The 22,177-nt window shown below is 46.7% G+C and overlaps 1 protein-coding gene across 1 annotated transcript in view; it reads right to left on the reverse strand.

Moving 5' to 3' along the window:
• cracr2b (calcium release activated channel regulator 2B) overlaps positions 1 to 22,177 on the reverse strand; it is a 327,922-nt gene that overhangs the window by 8,798 nt on the left and 296,947 nt on the right. Inside the window, exons 13-14 of the mRNA XM_072518906.1 lie at positions 21,353 to 21,488; positions 11,735 to 11,816 (exon numbers count right to left, since the gene is read on the reverse strand). Coding sequence (XP_072375007.1) covers positions 11,735 to 11,816; positions 21,353 to 21,488 — 218 coding nt within the window. The remainder of the gene's footprint in view (positions 1 to 11,734; positions 11,817 to 21,352; positions 21,489 to 22,177) is intronic.

Raw genomic sequence — 22,177 nt, forward strand, 5'->3', positions numbered from 1 at the left:
TGAGGGTATGTTGCTTGTGGGGAAATATTAAAATTCAATTAAAAATATTGAGACTGTGGGAAAATATACTGTGGGAACACATCAGCTTTTCGGAATCCAGACCATAAATGTGACAATGAAACAATGTATGCACAGCCAGCAAGTTAGATACAAGTATGAATGCTAGTATGGAGTGGCAATCAGATTTACAATTCAGAATTTGTAAGCCAATAGGCAGCAGAGAAGGGGCAGGACCAGAAACATGCAGGTATAAAACCCTTTGTGCACGTGGTATTCTTCTCTCTTCTTTTTACCCTTCCCATTGTTCTGTTTCTTTTGCCCTTCTGGGCCTTTTGTTTCTCTTGTTTAAATTTTAAACTGTACTAACCAAGTTTTGCAACAAATTCAATCTGAACCTACCACCGGACCATGTCTCTTATTAGAAAATAAGAGATCCCAAAATTTGGTGCTACGAGCAGGGTCTCTGGAGGAAAAGGAACCGGAGATCTGGACACCAGACGTATATTGGGCCCTGAGGATAAGGACACCTCTTTATTAAATAAAGTCCTCAGCCATTGCTTAGACTCAGTAACCCTCTTAACGTGACTTCAAACTCCTCCGGTTTGGCAGTCGGCTTAAGTCCCTACCCGACGTCTGCATTTTGGCGGTATGAAGGATAGGTATACCGTCCCGACTGAAAAGCCCCGCAGCTTGTGTCTTCTAAAATAATTGGTATTATGGCAGAGGAAAAGAATAAGCAGTTGCCTGCCACAGTCGAGGGCAGGCAGGCCCTGCCGGATATCTCCGAAGACGAGAACCTTCAGCAATTAAAATAATATATAGAGCAGCAGTTTTGACATATCCAAAACCTGTACCGAGATTGAGCAAAAAATATGTTACCTCCATTGGACAATGGTCCTTGGAAGATATTAAAAGGGTCTGGGGAAAAACGACCCGGATGAAAGTATGAATGTTCTGCGTGAACATATCCAGAGAATGTCGAAACAGTGCGTTTTGCTGCTGCAGAGAGAAAAATGTCATAATAAATTGATCAAATAAAGAATTAGTTGGGTTGTAGATGAAATACAAGCTTATATTGATCTGAGTCAAGGTCAGATTCTAAGCTTGCAGTTCGGCGATGATCCAATTTGAATTCTTCAAAACAAGTTAAGGTGAAATGTTAAGATTTCTTTCAAATTTGGTGAAGACGTTTTGAAGGAAAAATAAAGGATATAGGAAAATAAATTGGAGCACAAAATTTAACTATTTCAGCAGGCAATTGATTGTTTTTTTAAATTGCCCAGAAATTTATGTGTCTCAATTACTCAATATAAGATTTAATTGTTGGGAACTCAAATGATGCAGTTAAAAGTAGAAAGTTTAAGCACACTCTAGAGGAATTTGGAATAAACGGGAGAATTTTTTTGTGTTATCACATCACCCCTTTAGGCCACAAAGCTTTTCTAGGTCATAATGAGTTTGGTTGAAAATGTCTTTGAGATCTGAGTTCAACAAAGAATAGGTGATGCCTGTGAAATCAGATGTTGAATATTGGCTTAAATTAAAAAGATAAAAGGATCAATGTAACCAACTAGACCGGGATATGAGAGCTAAACTCCGAACCATGTAGGCAGGATAGAAACTCAAGGATCCTAACAACACACAAGATAGACAGTGTGGAAAATTTTCCTACTGCGGAAAGGAAGTCCACTGGGCCATGAGATGCAAAGAGAAAGGAAGAGGATGTCAGGGAAACAGCCTGACATGCAAACCAGGCACACCATCTGATGGCGGTGACCTCTTGGAAAGACTCAAACAGCTTACGCCACAGCAACAGATGGAGCTACTGGAGGTTGGAAGAAACTAGAGGAGCCTGCCCTCGCGCTACCAGGATCTCTCCTGGCACTGAGCCAACAGAAAGCAGATGGCTTGTATATCACTACGAGGGTGGGCGATCAAGATATAGACACTCTCCTGGATACAGGGGCAGAATTAACATGTTTGCCCCTACGATATAAAAACGCTCAATGACAGGGTGCAAATTGCCCACGTGACTGGGGGCCATAGATTGGTAATCAGAAGAACTCAACCTATGCTCATAGCACTTGACCCACACAAATTGTCCACAGCAGTTTGGGTAGGCCCAATGGACCAAGCCCTTCTGGGCATGGATATCCTGACTCAATTGAATTCCTCGTTGCATTTTGAAGACGGCCAGGTAACATGCTCAATCAGAAGTCTGAAGTAGAAGGAGTTGAAAGAACGCTCAATACGGACCAAAGATAAGAATGCTTGTGGCCTATTCCAGATGGAACTGCCATCATTTAGTGGGATTGCCCCACTGTGCACTAAACAATACCCTATTAGCCCAACCTTCATTGCTGGGATCTTGCCAGTCATCCAACAGCTCCGTATGGCCAGTGCGGAAACCCAACGGGACTTGGCATCTGACCGTTGATTACAGTGTATTGATCAAAAGGCACCTTTGGTAGCCAACCCCTCCGCCATTTTTAATGACCTAACGATGGAACATAAATGGTTCTCGGTCATTGATATGGCCAATGGATTTTGATCAGTGCCTGTTTTGTTACCTGTGTGGTAGGTAACATGTGCTACTCAAACCTTGGTTAGTGATGAGGTCTTCTGAATCTCGATGAAGAAGACTCGAACTCGTCCAGTAGTAACAAAAGGTTTATTGAGTAACTATAACAATAATTGCATGGGTTCTTTACTTTAACTTTGATACTAGTGATAAGGTTAACAAGATCTAACTACGGTAACTATACGTAACTCCACTAGCTATCTGAACTAGTCTGCTATTGCCCTGGTCACAGTGCACCCAGACTGCTTCTTCCAGGGTGTTGTGAAAGTTATTTTCAACTGCTGTGTAAGTTCGGGCATTGTTCTGTCTTTTGAGGAAAGAAAATTGGGTTTTGCAGCTTTACATTTCTTTTTGTTCATTTCCGTGCATTTCCCTTTTAAGTGGTCGTGGTCCGGGTCCTCTGACGTCATGACGCCCATGACATCATGCGTAGGACACGATTGCGCATGCGCACTCTGAGTTTCCTTTACTGTGCGCTCTTTCTGCAACTGCGCACCGCGGCTTCTCACACATGCGCAGAACACTGTTTTGCCAGTTTGTGTCTTTTAAGGAAGTGCGCATGTGCGGACTGGTCAGACTGCACATGCGCAAGATGGCTGCCGTTCAGAACTTCCATCTTCTTAAATTTCAACCCTGCCTCGTGGTGAGTATTCGCGCCATTTTTACCGATTTTGTTTTCTAGATACTGATTCTGTGTTTGTAAAGACTCACAGTATTGATTTTGTTTTTGTTCATAAGCAAGGCATTTTTGTATAGCAGTTTCTAGATTAAGATACCTATCTTGTGAAAGTTCTTCCTTCAAATGTTTGTCAGACAGTCCGTAAATTAATTGATCCATTATCATAGTGTCTCTGAAATCAGCATAATCACAGTCTTGTGGTATTAACTTGAGATTTGTAATAAAATCAGTGATGGGCCCTCCGTTTCTCTGGCATCTATGACAAGAGTTGAATCTTTCCAGCATCTCACCAGACTGACTCTTAGTGTTCATCAAATTTTTTGAGTATTACTTTAAATTTGATGTTGTCTTCACCTTCTAAGTAATTAAAGCAATTATAGATTTCTCTAGCTTAATGCCCTCCTATTGAGAGTAGTAGTGCTATTTTCATTGCGTCAGAGACCATGCTTAAATCGTTAGCTGCGATAAATATTTGGAATATCTGTTCAAATCTTTTCCAGTCAAAACTTAAATTACCGGTTGTTTCCAGCTTCCCCAGAGGTCCAATGAGTCCCATAGTTAGTCGTCGAGGATCCATTTGCTGCGAAGTTTTCCACAGTTGAATATCCGGTCTGAATTTTCTTCTCTTTTTGCCTAACCTAATCTAACTAGTTCAGTTCAAGCCAATACGCCTGGTACCATGCTTTGTTACCTGTGTGGTAGGTAACATGTGCTACTCAAACCTTGGTTAGTGATGAGGTCTTCTGAATCTCGATGAAGAAGACTCGAACTCATCCAGTAGTAACAAAGGTTTATTGAGTAACTATAACAATAATTGCATGAGTTCTTTACTTTAACTTTGATACTAGTGATAAGGTTAACAAGATTTAACTACGGTAAATATATGTAACTCCACCAGCCATCTGAACTAGTCTGCTGTTGCCCTGGTCACAGTGCACCCAAGAGAGAGAGAGAGAGGCCCAATGTGGTTGCCTTTTATACCCCTGTTGGTCCGGCCCTCTAGTGATCATGTGGTGCTACTGATTACACATTAACCTCTTGTGTACATGCACATATACAGATCATTACAGTGCCATTGGCACCTGAGGTTCAACCATGGTTCACCTTTACCGTCCAACAGCAACAGTACACCTGGACATGACTAACAAAGGTTTTCACAACAGCCCTACGGAATTTCATATTGCCTTAAAAAAACATTTGAGGGAATTACCTACCATGCATTCCATGGTTATCCAGTTCGTGGATGATATTCTGTTGGCATCCAACACTAAAGAACAACATGAACAACACCCACGAAAATGATGCTGGGCCATCTCCACCTGAGAGGACATAAAGCCAGCATTGCCAAAGCACAAATTGTCCAAGAGGAAGTTGTGTACCTGAGACAAAAGATTTTGGAAGGAGAGAGAGAACTTACCCAGGATAGGACCACAGCTATTTGGGCTGCCAAACAGCCCACTACTATACAAGAACCCAAGTCATTTTTGGGTTTGTGTAACTTTAACCGAAATTGGATCGACTCATACACACAGCTCGCTCAGCCATTGAATGATCTTAAAGGAGAAGCGGAAATCCAAGGAAGCTGTTGCCCTCACGGAAGAAGAACAAGAGGCCTTCATGAATCTAAAAAAGGCCTTGTGTTCGGCACTGAGGTCCCCTACCCCTGCCAGACTATTCCAACATTTGCAGGTCAACTATATCTCCCTTCTGTCATGTCAAGGATACACCGATGTTCTCGTGGTGGTTGGCAAGATCTCAAGGTGGGTGGAAGCCATTCTAACTAGAAAGGCCACAGCCTGGGAGGGCTGTAGCGAGCGGGGGGGGTGGGGGGGTGGGGGGGCGCGCGGGCATGTGGCTAGCCAAAAAAGGGAGATGGCTAGTCGGCGGGGGGGGGGGGGGTGGGGGCTCAACCCCCCGTCCAGGCTGGTCACGTGGAATGTGAGGGGCCTGAACGGGCCGGTCAAGAGGTCCCGCGTGTTCTTGCATTTAAAGCGGTTGAAGGCGGATGTGGCCATGCTGCAGGAGACGCACTTAAAACTTGCTGACCAGGCGAGGTTAAGGAGGGGATGGGTGGGCCACGTGTTCCACTCGGGGCTAGACTCAAAGACCAGAGGGGTGGCAATTCTGGTTAGTAAACAGGTGGCATTTGAGGCAGGGACCATCGTGGCGGATAAGGGGGGCAGGTACATAATGGTGAGTGGCAAGCTACAGGGGGCCCGGGTGGTGTTGGTGAACATGTATGCCCCGAACTGGGATGGTGCGGAATTCATGAGGCGCATGTTGGGTAAAATTCCGGACTTGGAGTCAAGTAACTTGATCATGGTGGGGGGGGGGGGGAGGACTTTAATACAGTCTTGGATCCGGCGCTAGACCGGTCTAAATCCAGGTCGGGAAAGAGACCGGCGGTGGCCAGGGCCCTGTGGGAGTTTATGGATCAGATGGGGGGGGGGGGGCGTGGACCCGTGGAGATTCCCGCAGCCAAGGGCGAAGGAGTTCTCCTTTTTCTCCCACGTCCATAAAGTCTACTCGCGGATTGACTTTTTTGTGTTGAGCAGGGCGTTAATCCCGAGGGTGGAGGGGGTTGAGTATTCGGTCATTGTGGTCTCAGACCATGCCCCGCACTGGGTGGACCTGCGACTGGGGCCGGAGCGGGGGCAGCGCCCTCTCTGGAGACTGGATGTGGGGCTGCTGGCGGATGAAGAGGTGTGTGGCAGATAAGGAGGAGCATTCAGAACTATGTGATAACGAATGACACAGGGGAGGTAACAGCAGCAGTGGTTTGGGAGGCTATGAAGGCGGTCATCAGAGGGGAGTTAATCTCTATTAGGTCCCACAGAGAGAAGAGGGAGAGGCTGGTGGGAGAGATGCTTAGGGTAGACAGGAAGTACGCGGAGGCCCCCGAGGGGGGGCTGCTAAAGGAGCGCCGGAGATTACAGGTGGAGTTCGATTTGCTGACCACGGGGAAGGCGGAGGCACAGTTGAGGAAAGTGAAAGGGGCAGTCTACGAGTATGGGGAGAAAGCAAGTAGGATGCTGGCGCACCAGCTTCGCAGGAGAGAGGCTGCCAGGGAGATTGGGGGAGTGAGGGATAAGGAAGTAAATAAGGTGTTGAGCCCAGAGAGGATCAATGAAGTCTTCAAGGAGTTTTATGGGAAACTGTACGAGTCAGAACCCCCGAGGTGTGGGGAAGGGATGAAGCAATTTATGGATCGATTGAGGTTCCCAAAGGTGGACGAGGATCGGGTGGAGGGACTGGGGGCCCCGATGGAGTTGGAGGAGATAGTTAAGGGACTGGCAAGTATGCAGTCGGGCAAGGCCCCGGGTCCGGACGGCTTCCCTGTAGAATTTTAGAAGACGTTCTCGGAGCTACTGAGCCCGCTTCAGCTAAGAACCTTTAACGAGGCAAAGGAGAGAGGAACCCTCCCCACGACAATGTCGCAGGCATTGATCTCGCTCATTTTGAAGATTGAGAAGGATCCGCTTCAATGTGGGTCCGACAGGCCGATATCGCTCCTGAATGTAGATGCCAAATTGCTGGCAAAAATTCTGGCTCCAGAATAGAGGACTGCGTCCCGGGAGTAATCGAGGAGGACCAGATGGGTTTCGTCAAGGGCAGGCAACTGAACACAGATGTGAGGAGGCTCCTGAATATTATTATGATGCCCTCGGAGGGAGGGGATGCAGAAGTAGTGGCTGCAATGGATGCAGAGAAAACCTTTGACAGGGTGGAGTGGGAGTACCTGTGGGAAGTGTTAGGTAGGTTTGCATTCAGGGAGGGATTCATAGGGTGGGTCAAGCTCCTGTATCAGGCCCCTGGTGCCCCCTGTCCTCGTTACTATTTGCCCTGGCAACTGAGCCGTTGGCCATAGCGCTGAGGGCTTTGAGGAACTGGAGGGGGCTGGTTCGGGGGGGGAGGGGAGGAGGAGCACCAGGTCTCCCTCTATGCAGATGATCTGTTGTAGTACATTTTGGACCCGCTAGAGGGGATGGGGGAGGTCATGTGGATCCTGGGGGACTTTGGGAGCTTCTCGGGGTACAAGTTGAACATGGGGAAAAGTGAGCTGTTTGTAATCCACGCTAGGGGTCAGGAGAAGAGACTGGGGGAGCTCCGCTCAAGATGGTGGAGAGGAGCTTTCGATATTTAGGTATACAGGTGGCTATGAACTGGGATGCCCTTCACAGGCTCAATTTATCTCGGCTTGTCGAGCAGATGGAGGGAGACTTTAAAAGGTGGGACATGCTCCCACTTTCCCTAGCGGGAAGAGTGCAGACTTTGAAGATGACGGTTCTTCCCAGATTCCTGTTAGTTTTTCAGTGCCTCCCCATTTCCATCCCGAAATCCTTCTTCAAGCGGGTGAACAGGATTATCACGTGATTTGTGTGGGCAAACAAGACCCCGCGAGTCAAAAGACTGTTCTTGGAGCGTAGCCCGGGGGGGGGGGGGGGGGGGGGGGGGAAGGGTAGGCACTGCCGAACTTCTGTAGCTACTATTGGGCGGCTAATGTGGCCATGATTAGAGAATCGGTAATGGAGGAGGGGTCGGCATGGGGGCGGCTAGAGGCGGCATCATGCAAAGGTACCAGCCTATGGGCACTAGTAACGGCACCGCTGCCATTCTCGCCGGCACGATATACCACAGGCCCGGTGGTGATGGCGGCACTGAGGGTCTGGGATCAGTGGAGGAGGCACAGGAAGTAGGAGGGGGCCTCAGTTTGCACCCCGATACGGAACAACCATAGATTTGCTCCGGGCAAGATAGACGGGGGGTTTCAAGGCTGGTCTAGTGCAGGCATTAGAAGGATGGGAAACCTGTTTATAGAGGGGACTTTCCCGAGCTTGAAGGCGCTGGGGGAGAAGTTCGGCCTGCCCCCGCGAAATGCTTTCAGATACCTCCAGGTCCGAGACTTTCTCTAAGAACAGGTGGGTACATTTCCGCTGCTACCCCCTCGAAGGATACAGGACAGGGTAGTGTCTGGCATCTGGGTAGGAGAGGGGAAGGTGTCGGACATGTAAAGCTGCAGGAGGCGGAGGAAGCCTCAGTGGAGGAGCTGAAGGGCAAGTGGAAAGAGGAGCTAGGTGAGGGCCTGTGGGCTGATGCCCTGGGCAGGGTAAATTCCTCATCATGTGCCAGGCTCAGTTTAATTCAGTTTAAGGTGGTGCACCGGGTTCACATGATGACGGCGTGAATGAATAAGTTCTCTGGGGTGGAGGACAGGTGCGCGAGATGTGCAGGGAGTCCAGCGAACCATGCCCAAATGTTTTGGGCATGCCTGGCACTTAAAGAATTCTGGCAGTGCTTTGCGAGGGCTATGTCCAGGATTTTGGATAAACGGGTGAAGTCGAGTCCAACAATAGCGATATTTGGGGTGTCAGAGAATCCGTGAGTGCAGGAAGCGAAAGAGGCCGAGGTGTTGGCCTTTGCCTCCCTGGTAGCCCGGAGACGGATCTTGTTCATGTGGAGGGACTCAAAAACCCCCGAGCGTGGAGACCTGGGTTCGTGATATGGCTGGGTTTCTCAGCCTGGAGCGAATAAAGTTTGCCTTGAGAGGGTCCTTGCTGGGGTTCTCCAGGCGGTGGCAACCTTTCCTTGACTTTCTAGGGGAGCGGCAAAATGTCAGCAGCAGCAGCAACTGGGGGGGGGGGCTCTGGTGGGGGGAATTATCTAATGTATATTTGCATTTTGTATAATAACAGCCACCTAGTTTTGTTAAATATTTTTCGTTTATTTTTCTGTTATGTAAAAATTCTGGTTGAAAAAAGTTTTAATAAAAACAATTTTTAAAAAAAAGGAAAGGCCACAGCCAATCATATGGCCAAGGTCCTTTTCAGGATTACATTCCCCAATGGGGAGTCACGACCAGCATTGACTCTGACCAGGGAAACCACTTTATAGGTGCTGTCTGCCAAGAAGTCTATAGATTACTAAACATTACCTGGGACTTACATTGTCCTCATCACCCACAATCTTCAGGGCAAGTGGAACGAATGAACAGAACTCTGAAACATCATCAGGAAGGAATGCCGTGGCCCCAGGCACTACCAATTGTCCTGTGCCAATTAGGGCAACTCCGAATGGAACTACGGTCTAAGACCGTTTGAAATCATAACAGGGAGACCCACGTCTCTGCCAGGAACCATTCATTTGCGAAAAGCCGATTGTCACTTGATGAGTGATGTCTTATTAGAATATTGTCAGATTCTAACAAATGCTATTAGTTCTGCTTCTCAACAGGAATCGGCACTCTGGGGAGATCCACCAACGGAAGACTCTTTATCGTCCCTGGAGTTTGGGTTTATCTGAAGAAAATACTTAAAGAACCTCTGGATGCCAAGTGGGAAGGACCCTATCAAGTGCTACTGACCACCCAAGCAGCTGCTAAAGTCCAAGGGAAGAAAGCTTGGATTCACGCATCTCACATTAAAACTTACATTTAACCATATTGCTCCACCAGTTGTGTGCCTTTTAAGTTTTTGCATTCCTTGCTTTCCCTTGACCAGCCATATCAGCAAGGCCGTGCCCAAACAGGTTCCCAAGGAGTTAAATGTCAACACCTTCCTTTACATCTCTCCAGCTGATGGGTATGTACTTGCATTCCCATCTAACCTAAGGGAGGCATTCTCTTGAGATGGCTGAATGGTATATCTTCCAGAACATCTCCTGCTCATTCTCCTCCGATGAGGGGGGTGGGGGGCGACCACATTTGCAAGGGATACTTACCTAATCAACGTAACAGGTAACATTGAAACATGGCAGTCAGTTGGTTATCTTTTGACCGCTTTCTTGGGGTGGTAACACCCTACTCACAATCCGAGCCATAGGCGCCATATATCAAACTTCGCAGCACCTCGAGTCAGAGAGGATCCATATACCTAATTAGCAATCAGTTAGGAGAGGCGAGAGGTAGGACACAGTAATTGTGTTCACTATTTTGACATGAGCAAGGTAGAGAAATGTGCTACATCACAAAAGCAAACTATCACTAAGGGAGGTTGAAGATGTCTCCCTATTGGCAGGTCTTTACAATCTCACCAGCGGCAGCAACTTCTCCAAGCGCTCATATTCTGAGACTGTGGCCCTCTTCGCCTCTTTTAATGGTACTTCCTTTATCTGTGGCCAGAGGGCCTATCCCTGGCTACCAAGCTTTTGGGTGGGATCTTGTTATTTAGGGTATGTTGTTCCCTTTATTCGTCATTCTCTCTCCCTCAGGATCTCGGATGAGGCACACCATCACGGAGATGGAAAGATTCTTCTCCATCCTGGTCCCTTTTTATGGGACCGCTAAGCTGGCAAGGGAGTCCATTAACATGGCATCTCTCCTGGAAAAGTTGAGCAATGATACCTTTGAAGCCCTAATTAAAATAAATGCAGAAATGGTAGCCATTCATACCATGGCCCTGCAGAAACAAATGGCTCTTGACTATGTTCTTTCTGAAAAGGGAGGAACTTGTGCTTTGATAGGGGCAGAGTTCTGCACCTACATCCCGGACAGCTCAGAGGAAATTACTAATTTGGTGGAGCACATCCAAAAAGAGGTAGAGAAACTCAAACAACCGTCATCCGCGGTGGAGTTGTGCAACTGGATAGCTGGGCTCTATGGGAACTTCATTAGTTCAAGGCTTGATCTTATTCTTAATTATTATTATTATTCTGTGTTGTGTTTTTATGCTTATTAAGTGCTGCTGTAAACAATTAACCAAAGCCCCTCCTAAGGGCATGCCTCTCAAGACTACCTGGCATCCCCTCTTGCCAATAAGTGAGCTTCCTATAAAGGATTGTAAAAGCAGATCACCTTGTCCATTCTAGTGTTGAAGGCTGTCCTTAAACAAAGGGACCATCAAAGACATCTGTGAATGTGTTCCCTTACCACTATTTTATGTTTGTTTGCTTTTATTAATTCATTTTCTTTTAATTTTTAGAAGAATCAAAGGGGGGAGGGGACTGTGGGGAAATATTAAAACTCAGTTTAAAATGTTGAGTCTGGGAAAATATACTGTGGGAACTCATCAGCTTTCAGAATCCAAACCACAGATGTGACAATGTATGCACAGCCAGTAAGTTTGATACAAGTGTGAATGCTGGTATGGAGCGGCAATCATAAGCCACAATTCAGAATTTGTAAGCCAATAGGGGGGCAGAGAAGGGGCGGGACCAAAAACAGGCAGGTATAAAACCCTTTGTGCAAGTGGTGTTCTCTGTTGCCTTTCCATTATTCTCTTTCTTTTGCCCTTCTGGGCTTTTTGTTTCTCTTGTTTATATTTGAAACTGTACTAACCAAGTTTTGCAACAAACTCTATCTCAACCTTCTACCTGCCCCCGACTCTTATGGGAAAATATGAGATCCCGCAAATTTGTTGCCATTTAAATCTGTTTTTGCTTTTAAATCAGTCAAGTTAAATCATAAAGCTAGTTGTGTTTGAATATTTTCCCTATAAGTGAAACGATAGTCAGAGCTCAGGGTGTTGGGGCTCAGTTACCTTTCTTGCCCAGCAGTGTCCCAAAGCTGTAATGCCACACGCGTTTTGTCTACGATCAAACTCTTCACTTGGAAATCGATGCCTAAAAATAGAAAGAAAAAAATGCATTGAAAAGAATGGCACAGAAAAAACGATTTTGGCACACTGTTAATCTCTAGAGAAATGATGGGCGGGATTGAATGGCTTCATCACGCCCGACTCGGTAGTGCGACGAGGCCATTAAATCTCACAGGACGCCTCGCGAGATCTTGTTAGATCTCTTGATCTGGATCTAATCCTCACTGGGCGTGTTCCAGATTTGCATATTTAAGTGCGCAGTTAGGCTCACTGAAATATGTCTGCACCAGAGTTTCCCAAGGCCAGGAATTGAACGGCCATACCTGGGAAACCTCACCGTTGTGCCGTTTGTACTGGTCCCACAAACGTGGGCCAGGCGTAACATTACCTGAGGGGGGTCAACCAGGCCATCGGAGGCCCCTGGGTCATTGGGCTCTGGGCAGTGTGTCACCCTGCCACTGCCACCTGGACACTGTCAGGGTATCCGGGTGGCACTGCAAGACTGGAAGAATGCTGCCAGCATGCCAGGCTGGCGGTGCCCAGTTGGTAGGTTCCCTGTGCCAAGGATAAGCCCGGGTGTGTCCTATCCTTATGAGGTGGGATGAGGGGACTCGAGGACCCCCTAACAATACGTTGGGGGGGAGGGGTTCATGAGATCGGGACGGCATTTAAAAATAGTCCTCCCAATCTGGTCCCGTGCTGACAAAGGTAAGTGCAGCCTCAGCAGTGTGTTCCTCGTTGATACCAAAACAAAAGAATCCCATTTGATAGTGGGGTTGTTCTTGGCGGTGCAGGGTCATTTTCGGCACTGCAGTGCCAAGAAACCCATTGCTGAATGCCCCCAAAACGAGACACTACGTTTGGTTCCCCTTTTAATCACTCCCACTATTGTCTGGTCATTTCAATAATCCAAACTTTATTCCTCAGGCAGACATAAAAGGAGAGATAGATGATATAAAATGATGGAGGCACTGACAAGTCAAAACTCTTCGATGCTCTTTTATGTACTGATTGAAACATCCATGGCAAATTTATTTTTATTAATTTGATGGAGCCATTTATTAAAACAGGATGCCTAAATATGACACTCAAATAAGAAATATGCATTTGTGTGGCATTGTTCGCATTTTTCAAATACTTAAATATTTCCTATTCATAGAATTACTTTTTGAGGACTGGAGCTGGCAATTTATACACAATGGCCTTGATACTATTGTAAAAACCATGACATGGTGTACAGCAGTGGCTCCTTCTGAATCACAAGGTGCTCAACCTAGCAGCAAGATTAATACAAGTGCAACATGGTGACCAGTCTTAGATCGTGCCACATGGTGTGAAATGACCCTTGATGTTTTGGTCAGTCCACAATGAAGCCCCAGCGTAGGAGAGTAGAGTCACGGCGTGGTGACTGCACAGGAAAGCTTTGAAGGCACAGTGCCGAGAGTGTTCAATTAAAAAGTTGAAGCAGATAGATCCCTTGCTGTTGCATTTATAACATAGGAAAACACATCACTTACGATTCACTGCAGACATCTGCTCCTCTCAATTTGGAAGGCCCTGATAGGTCCTTCAGCTTTGAGAGACTAGTTGCCGCCGAGAATTCAACAGAGAAACTTTCTCCGCGTCAATTAAAGGAACACCCTGATCTGGGAGTGACTGTTGCCCCAGGGCTGGGTTCAGGGCACAGAGACAGTTCAGGCTCCTGTTTACCACCATGAAAATGAAAAGTCAGTCCCGTGTGTCAGCCTGCATTAAGTATTCATTAAGTTTCCCTACTGAATTCTCAGCTTCCGAGTTAAAGAAAGAGAACAGCCACACGGTCAGTTGACAGAATACTAACAGAAAAATATAATCGCAGAAGAATTCCAACCGGTGGTGAAACCATAGTTAAGATAAACCAAGAGCTATCCCCTCGAACACCAGTTTACATGAAGCAAAACCTGAGCTCATGCTCAGTAATGTACTGCATCGCAAAGTGACAAGGCAGTTTGAGCCCTTCAATAATAATAATCTTTATTAGTGTCACGAGTAGGCTTACATTAACACTGCAATGAAGTTACTGTGTAAATCCCCTAGTCACCACACTCTGGCACCTGTTCGGGTACACAGAGGGAGAATTCAGAATGTCCAATTCACCTAGCAACATGTGTTTCAGGACTTGTAGGAGGAAACTGGAGCACCCGGAGGAAACCCACGCAGACATGGGGAGAACGTGCAGACTCCACACAGTCACCTAAGCTGGGAATCAACCTGGGACCCTGCCGTTGTGAAGTAACAGTGCTAACCACTTTTACTATTGTGCCGCTCAATTAATCAACCTAACAGTTCCTAATGCAACCTAGGGCACTAAATGAAGGGGAAACGTTTTGCCGAGCAGGGCCATAATGGGAGTAGAGGGGGTATGTAATTTATCTAACTCTCAAACAGTTCAAACAAGAGTGTTGATTGTCAATATGTAATCTCTTCATTGTGCACTGTTCTGCACTTGTATGACCCTCAACCCAGCCTTCCAGCTGCAGAGATGAGCCTCGTTGCGTCCGACATGGGACGCAACAAGGCCATTAAATCTCACGAGAGGCCTCTCGCTGGATTTGCAAAGCTTGGGATGCCTCGTGAGATCTAACAAAATGTTGCGATTTGAATCTCGTCCTCACTAGGCAGTATCCAGATTTGTATATTTAAGTGAGCAGTAAGCCTAATTTTCATATGTCTGCACTGGAGTGTCCCAAGGCCCGAGATCGACCGCCCGTGCCTGGGAGACCTCACCATGGCAACGTTTAGCACTGTCCCACACAAACATGGACCAGACATAACAGCATCTTGGGGGTCTCCAAGACCATTGGAGGCCCCCTGGTGGTCAGCCTCTGGGTAGTGTGGTACCCTGGCAATCCCACTGTCATCTTGTCACTGCCAGGGTGCCAGGCTGGCAGTGCCAAGGTACTCGGGTGGCAGGTTGCCCATGCCGCCGATCGGGTCCGGAGGTGCCTTGCCTTTAAGGGGTGGGCTGAGAGGGGCTCAAGGTCCCCCAAAAAGTAAGTTGGGGCATTGGGAAATAATGAAGCCACAGTAAGGGGGGGGGTTGAGATCGGGGTGGCATTTTAAAATGGAGCCCTGATCTCTTCCTGGACTGACAAACTGAGCGCAGGAAATGCAGGCAAATGTGGCCTCGACGGGACATTCCAAACGACACGAGAAAAAAAGAGGATCATTTGACAGTGGGGCCGTTCTCGGCACTGCAAGTGCGGTGAAACGCCCCGCTAAACATGGCCAAAACTCGACTTCTTTTCCCGTTAAACCTTGCCCAATATAAGCTCACCTCATGTAGCCACAGTATTTATGTGGCTGGTCCATTTCAGTTTCTAATCAATGCTAACCCCACAATGTTGATGGAGGGGGATTCAACCGCGCTAATGCCATTGAATGCCAAAGAGAGATGGTTACAATTGCCATTGCCTTTGTGTGGCATATATGTTACTTGCCATTTATCAGCCCGAGCCTGAATATTGTGCAGATCTTGCTGCATATGGAAATGGACTGCTTCTGTATTTGTGGAGCCGCAAATGGTGCTGAACAACATGCAATTATCAGCAAACATCCCCACTTCTGAACTTATGATGGAGGGAATGTTATTGAATGTCAGGGGCTGGTTAAGCACAGGGCTAAATAGCTGGCTTTTAAAGCAGACCACGGCAGGCCAGCAGCACGGTTCAATTCCAGTACCAGCCTCCCCGAACAGACGCTGGAATGTGGCGACTAGGGGCTTTTCACAGTAACTTCATTTGAAACCTACTTGTGACAATAAGCGATTTTCATTTTCATTTCATTTCATTTTCATTGAAGCAGCTGAAGATAGTTGGACGTAGGACTCTGCCCTGAGGAACTCCAGCACTGATGTCCTGGGACTGAGATGATTGACCTCCAACCACCACAACAATTTTCCTTTGAGTTCGGTCTGACTGACTCCAACCAGTGGAGAGTTTTCCCTTCAATTCCCATTGACTTCAGTTTTGCTAGGGCTCCTTATTGCCACATTTAGTCAAATATATATGCCAAGGGCAGTCACTCTCATCTCACCTTATCTTATAAAATATTTAAAATTCATTAACCTTTCCTCTACCAATTCAAAAAATAAATCACAACTCTCCCAAATTCACGCTGATTTTTCTTCAATGTTCTGGCTATTTATCAAAGTACAGGATTTCATGGGGATCATTCCTTTATCTTTTGGCTAAGGGACCCCACAGCTCCAGCTTAGGCCTTCCTGCAACTTCTGTGCAGTGGTTTCAAACATCAGAACCTTGATTTCGAATAGCTCGTTGTTATGGTTTCAAACTGCAACCAAGCTGATTACTTCCACAACTCCAACTGCAGCAAGGTTAACTGGGAGGATTATTGGAGATTTCTTCCTTTAGCTTCTAGCTTAACAAATCCTCCAGTCATTTTTCACCTTTCCAACTTTGTCTGAATCCCAGTTCTGAGTCACAGGTGTCATGGGCAATAGGTCTAGTATTTACTCTACTTCAGGTGTGGATCTGGTTTTATCTCTCAACTTACAAGGTGCTGCAAGCTACATAAGACCCAAAATTGGCGCAGGCTCTTAGCTGTCACTTTTCCAAACATTAACCAGTCTTGTCTGCTGGCTATATTCTAACTCGCACAACACAGACCTACTTCAAAATGAAGAATCTCTGTAAGCTCCAACCATCTTCATGGCAATCTGACATACACGGAATGTTTTCAGGTAAAATTAACGACCTTTTCATTACAAAACTGTCTTTTATTTTGGGAAACCATATGAATAATTTATATATTCTATTGGAATAACTGCAGACGTCATGTCTCCAGTTCTTTAGCTAAGCAAGACCAATAGCTATTTTATGACTTTCATCCTTTTACTCTGACTTCATCCAGTCACATCAATTATCTTTTGAATTGTAATTACATTAAGTATGTGTGGATATCCAGCCTCTAGATATCCACCAGGGTTTTTTCCCCCAATGAAATTACATTCACAATTTAGTTTGTAGAACTAAAAAGCTATACCTCTAAATCATATGAACTATGACATTAAGCATACATAACAATGGAGCGGCAAATATTGGCCAGGACACTAGGAAAAATACCCTTACTCTTCATCTTGGTGGAACCTTTCAACTTGCCAAAGACCATCATTCCTGACCGAGAGGATACTTCTTTGGGCGGCATGGTAGCACAGTGGCTATCACGGATGCTTCACAGCACTAGGGTCCCAGATTCCATTCCCTGCTTGGGTCACTGTCTGTGCGGAGTCTGCACATTGTCCCCGTGTCTGCGTGGGTTTCCCCAAGGTGCTCCAGTTTCCTCCCACAAGTCCTGAAAGACGTGCTTGTTAGGTAAATTGGACATTCTGAATTCTCCCTCTGTGTACCCGAACAGGCGCCGGAATGTGGCGACTAGGGGATTTTCACAGTAACATCATTGCAGTGTTAATGTAAGTCTACTTGTGACAATAGTTAAGGTTATTATTTAAAATAGTGTCAGGATCTTTTATATTCACGTGAGAAGGCAGATGAAAGATTGATTTAAGGGAAGGGATTTTGCGCTCCCCACTGCTAAGATCAGAGGCTGGATTCTCCAATCCCCGATGCCGAAATCGCGTTCAGCAACAGGGCGGAGATTCCCTGATGACGCCGAATTCGGGGGTGGCGTTGCTTTTGCGATGCTCTGCCCCCTGAAAAGCGGCATACTCAGAGTGTATGCCACACGCCGTATCCATGGCCTCCGAACGTTGGCTGAACGTTGGCTGCGATGCTCCATCCCCGACCGGCCGAGTTCCCGACGGCTTGGGTCTCTCATGGTCTCACCCGTCGAGAACTCAGCATGGCAGCTGCAGACTCAGTCCAGCGCTGCCGCAAGCGGGGGAGGGCCGATCCGCGGGCAGGGGGGGCATATTCGGGGCTGGGGGCACTGTGGTGGGGCAATCCGGGGCACGCGAGCCGGCCGAAGGGGGGGTGGGGGGACTATTACACAGGCCGGGTCCATGAGCGGAATCTACCACCGTGCGCATGTGCAGCCACGGACCCGGAAACTCTCCAGGCCATATCGGCAACAAGAGCTGGGAGCTCTACGCTGCCTGGCTGCTAGCCCCCACCCCTCCCCCGGAACAAGGAATCTCCCGTTTTGCGCCAGTTTTCCTGGCGTAAAACACTACCGTTTTCACGCCGCCATGGGGACTTAATCTCCTGAACGGAGAATCCAGCCCAAAGAATGCCAATCGGGTGGAGAATTCCGCATCCGGCCAAAATTGGGATTGTCACCAGGCGACAGACTCGTCCCTAGTCTTTGGTCCTGCCACACCAGCCATAGCAGGCTTCCCGCCCAGTACCATCAGGAACGTGTAAACAGCTCATATGCATTCATTTGAAATCAATTAACGAGCTGGAAGCCTGAATTTCCACCCCCGTCCTCACTCCACCCCCATAGTGCTCAAAACCCCCAACGGGAACTCCACCCGGCGGGCTATGGTGCAAGTATTGATAAGCGCTGTCCTGCCAAAAGGGACCTGGAGGAGGGTCAAGGGGTATGGCACATTGTTCATGTGCCCCTCTGGCACTGCCAGGCTCCAAGGGCCCTCGGGGTTGGGTGGGCTCAGGCAATGGGTAAGTAAGGGGTTGACCCCGGGACCCTCCCCAGGGATGCGGCCTGTGTCTTAACTGCCCTTTCCAACTCTGGGAAACTTGAAGATCATGCTGATCTCAGCCCTCTGTTCAAGACCTTCATCCTGGTCTGTCCTGTTCAAACTCTGAAATCCCTCCTCATTCTGAACTGCTCTGCCTGACAGCTGATGAGTAGGTCAGACAGTTCAGTGAAGATTCAAGCCAGAAGACTTTCCCTTTCCTCACGTCTGCACAATCAGCCCTATACTTATATAACTGCTATTTTTTGACGTGTCAGAGCCTTCTTAGAAAGCATTAGCTAGCCTTAACATTAATGCAGTTAGAAAAGAGGACGTGAAAGCACTTAAGTGTTTTTGAATTGGCCAGCAGCTGTCAATCAGAACAAGATTGTTTATAAACACTGAGGTTAAGATCAATGCTGGGCATTTCAGATGCATTCCAGCATAAAGAGAAAGGTAAAGAAACAAACCTCCTGCCTGCTGTGTTCAAGCCATTAAGCTGTCAATCAAGAGCTAGTTAAAGGTACTGCACTGTGAAATTGAGTGAATGCTTAGCATTCCAAAGGATCTCAGGGGATTTCAAGGTTTTTCAATTGTGGGCTTTCTAGAAAGGGTCTGACACTTCAAAAAGCAGCAGGATGATGATTTTGAACAGAGGGATGCCTCAGATTACCATGCCAAGAGTGATCTTCAGGTTGGCCAGGACTGGAAGAAGCAGTCCAGACATGGGACCCCCATCCCTGGGGAGGATCCCGGGTTCAACCCTCCCTCTGTTGCCTGGCAGAGGCGAATGGGGACATGAGCAATGGGCTGCACCCCCCTCACCCCCAGGATCCAGCGTGCCAGGCTAAAGTCAGGTCACCCTCATGCGTGCATGGTGTTGGCGAGGGTGAGCCATTTTTCTGTGGTGGAGGGGGGGCGGGGGAAGTTTGCTGCTCCTTGATGAGGGGTTGGGGGTACTCCCCTTGTCAGTATGGGGGGTCAGCAGTTGCTTTGTGGGGTGGGGGCTTGTCTCTGAACGCTAGGCTGGGGGTGCCCATTCAAAATGGTGGCCAGAACCAGTAAGTGGAGAGAAAGCGGTTTGTTTGCCACTATGCATAATTTAGCACGGCAAAGATATATGAATACCACCTTGGGGACACTCCTAGCACCAGCGGCCCTGATTCGCTACTCTTACTCTCTGAACCAGGGAATACCACCCAAGGTCTCATCAACAGGTGGCACTTTGGTTAGCACTGTTGCTTCACAGCACCAGGGTCTCAGTTTCGATTCCCTGCTTAGGTTACTGTCCGTGCATAGTCTGCATGTTCTCCCCGTGTCTGCATGGATTTCCTCCGGGTGCTCCAGTTTCTTCCCACAAGTCCTGAAAGACATGCTGTTAGGTAATTTGGACATTCTGAATGCTCCCTCAGTGTACCCGAACAGGCGCCGGAATGTGGCGACTAGCAGATTTTCACAGTAACTTCATTGCAGTGTTAACGTAAGCCTACTTGTGACAATAAGATTATTATTATTTTGATGCTGCAGCACATCTTCAGAATTGCATTGGGGTATCAACTATGGAGTATCAACCTAGGTTTTGTGCCCAGGTTTCTGGAGTAGATCTTGAACCCATAACTTACTACCACTCAGCCACAGCTGTCACCCCCTTTAATTTATGCACCTGTCATGAATAATTTTTATTCTTAAAGCTCTGAAATTAAGCTTCTCAATGTCTCTTTGGTGACTACACTGCCCAGTATTATACAGGGTACATAAAGGTCTTGAGTTTGCACCAAGTCAGCTAATTGTTCATGCTCACAAAAAGAGCTGATTACTGCAGCCACAGCAAGAACAAAACTGACAAAATAGCTAGGCCCTGAAGTGCACAACACAGTCATCGAAAATTCCTCTCTATTACTTATTTGGAAGACGTCCAATAATACACAGAGGACAGCAGCACGGTAGCATTGTGGTTAGCACTATGGCTTCACTGCGCCAAGGTCCCAGGTTCGATTCCCGTCTTGGGATACTGTCTGTGCGGAGTCTCCCCGTGTCTGCGTGGGTTTCCTCCGGGTGCTCCTGTTTCCTCCCACAAGTCCTGAAAGACGTGCTGTTAGGTAATTTGGACATTCTGAATTCTCCCTCAGTGTACCCGAACAGGCGCCAGAATGTGGCGACTAGGGGCTTTTCACAGTAACTTCATTGCAGTGTTAATGTAAGTCTACTTGTGACAATAAAGATTATAAAGAGTATATATAAGGTGGATGAATTTTAGACAAGTGCATTAAGCATTTGTCCAGCAGTATTGTGGTGCTGGGGCACCACTCATGATTATTTAGCTGGAAAATGCTTATCTCTTGAGAGCATTTCATGAGGACAGAATGAGACTTAACTGTGACACAAGTAAAATAGCCTAAAGGCAAATAAAGTCGAGAAAGAAAGACTTTCGTTGATACAAGTGCCTTTCATGACCTCAGAGCAAATTAAATCCTTTTTGAAGTAAGTAGAAAACATGGCAGCCAATTTTCACATAGCAAGGTCACACAAAAGTGAGTGAAGTAACTGACCAGATAGTCTGTTTTATTTGTTGGTTGAGGGATAGACACTCGGCCGAACCCCAGGGGTAACCTCCCTGCTCTTCCTTGAATAGTGCTGCGGTATCCTTTTGGCTTCTTGAGAGGGCAAAAGGGGTATTGGATTATTATCTTATCTGAAAGATGGTTCCTTTCACAGTGCAGCATTCCCTCAATTTTGAACTGCGGTGTTAGTGTTGATTAAGTGGGATCTAGGATTAGGATGAAGAATGGCCACTTTGGTAGGACAGCTGTTGGAATGATACTCCAGTACAGTTCACCCTTTCACAACAGAAAAGACAAGGCAAGTTTTTTTTTATTAAGGTACACAGTTAGAAGTTCCATTTTTACCAATTGTGGCATTAATTTCTGTGAGAAATCGGTCATAGCAGAATCGATGGATAAAAGAGCTCTTTCCAACACCGGAGTTCCCAACAAACACCACTTTAAATATTCTGTCAGGGGAAGAGGCCAATGCCTCAGACTCCTGAATAAAAAGAACAAAAGAAGAATCAGATTACCCCCTTCATAATTCCATATCCCACCCATTTCCAGGTACCGCAAATTTCTTCATAGTTCTGTAACCCACCCATTCCCAGGTACCTCTCATTTCTTCATAGTTCCATATCCCACCCATGGTTCCATATCCCACCCATTCCCAAGCACAGCTCATTTCGTCATCCATTACCATTCCCAGATAACCCACATCTTTTCATAGACCCATATTTGTAAGCTTTGACAGCACAGACTTTTACTGGATCTCTTTATTAGCTTGGCTGTCTCCATTTATTACATATCATACTTGTCCAACATTGAATGAGCACCAGAATCAAAATTTATATAAGCAATCTGCTGTGAGAGGAATACTTTCCGTTTTATAATAAGAGAAAGCACAAAGCAAACATAGTAGAAAACACAATGAATCAAAGAACCTTGTAAAAGTAATTATTGCAATGCAATTGTCTCAATTGGTATTATTAAAAACACAACTAAAGTGTAACATATCCATGTAAAAGGAAACAGATTGTGTTCCCTATAAACTGATATATTGATGGGAAATTAAGACCAACTCAGATAAAAATGATCTCTGCTGGAATTTGACCTGAAGAAGAGAATAGTGAAGACCCAATAGCTCACACAATAGAGAACAACCTCCGAGTCAAAAGGTAAGTCAAA

This window comes from Scyliorhinus torazame, chromosome 10, assembly GCF_047496885.1.
Source record: "Scyliorhinus torazame isolate Kashiwa2021f chromosome 10, sScyTor2.1, whole genome shotgun sequence".
In the NCBI taxonomy this organism is placed as follows: Eukaryota; Metazoa; Chordata; class Chondrichthyes; order Carcharhiniformes; family Scyliorhinidae; genus Scyliorhinus; species Scyliorhinus torazame.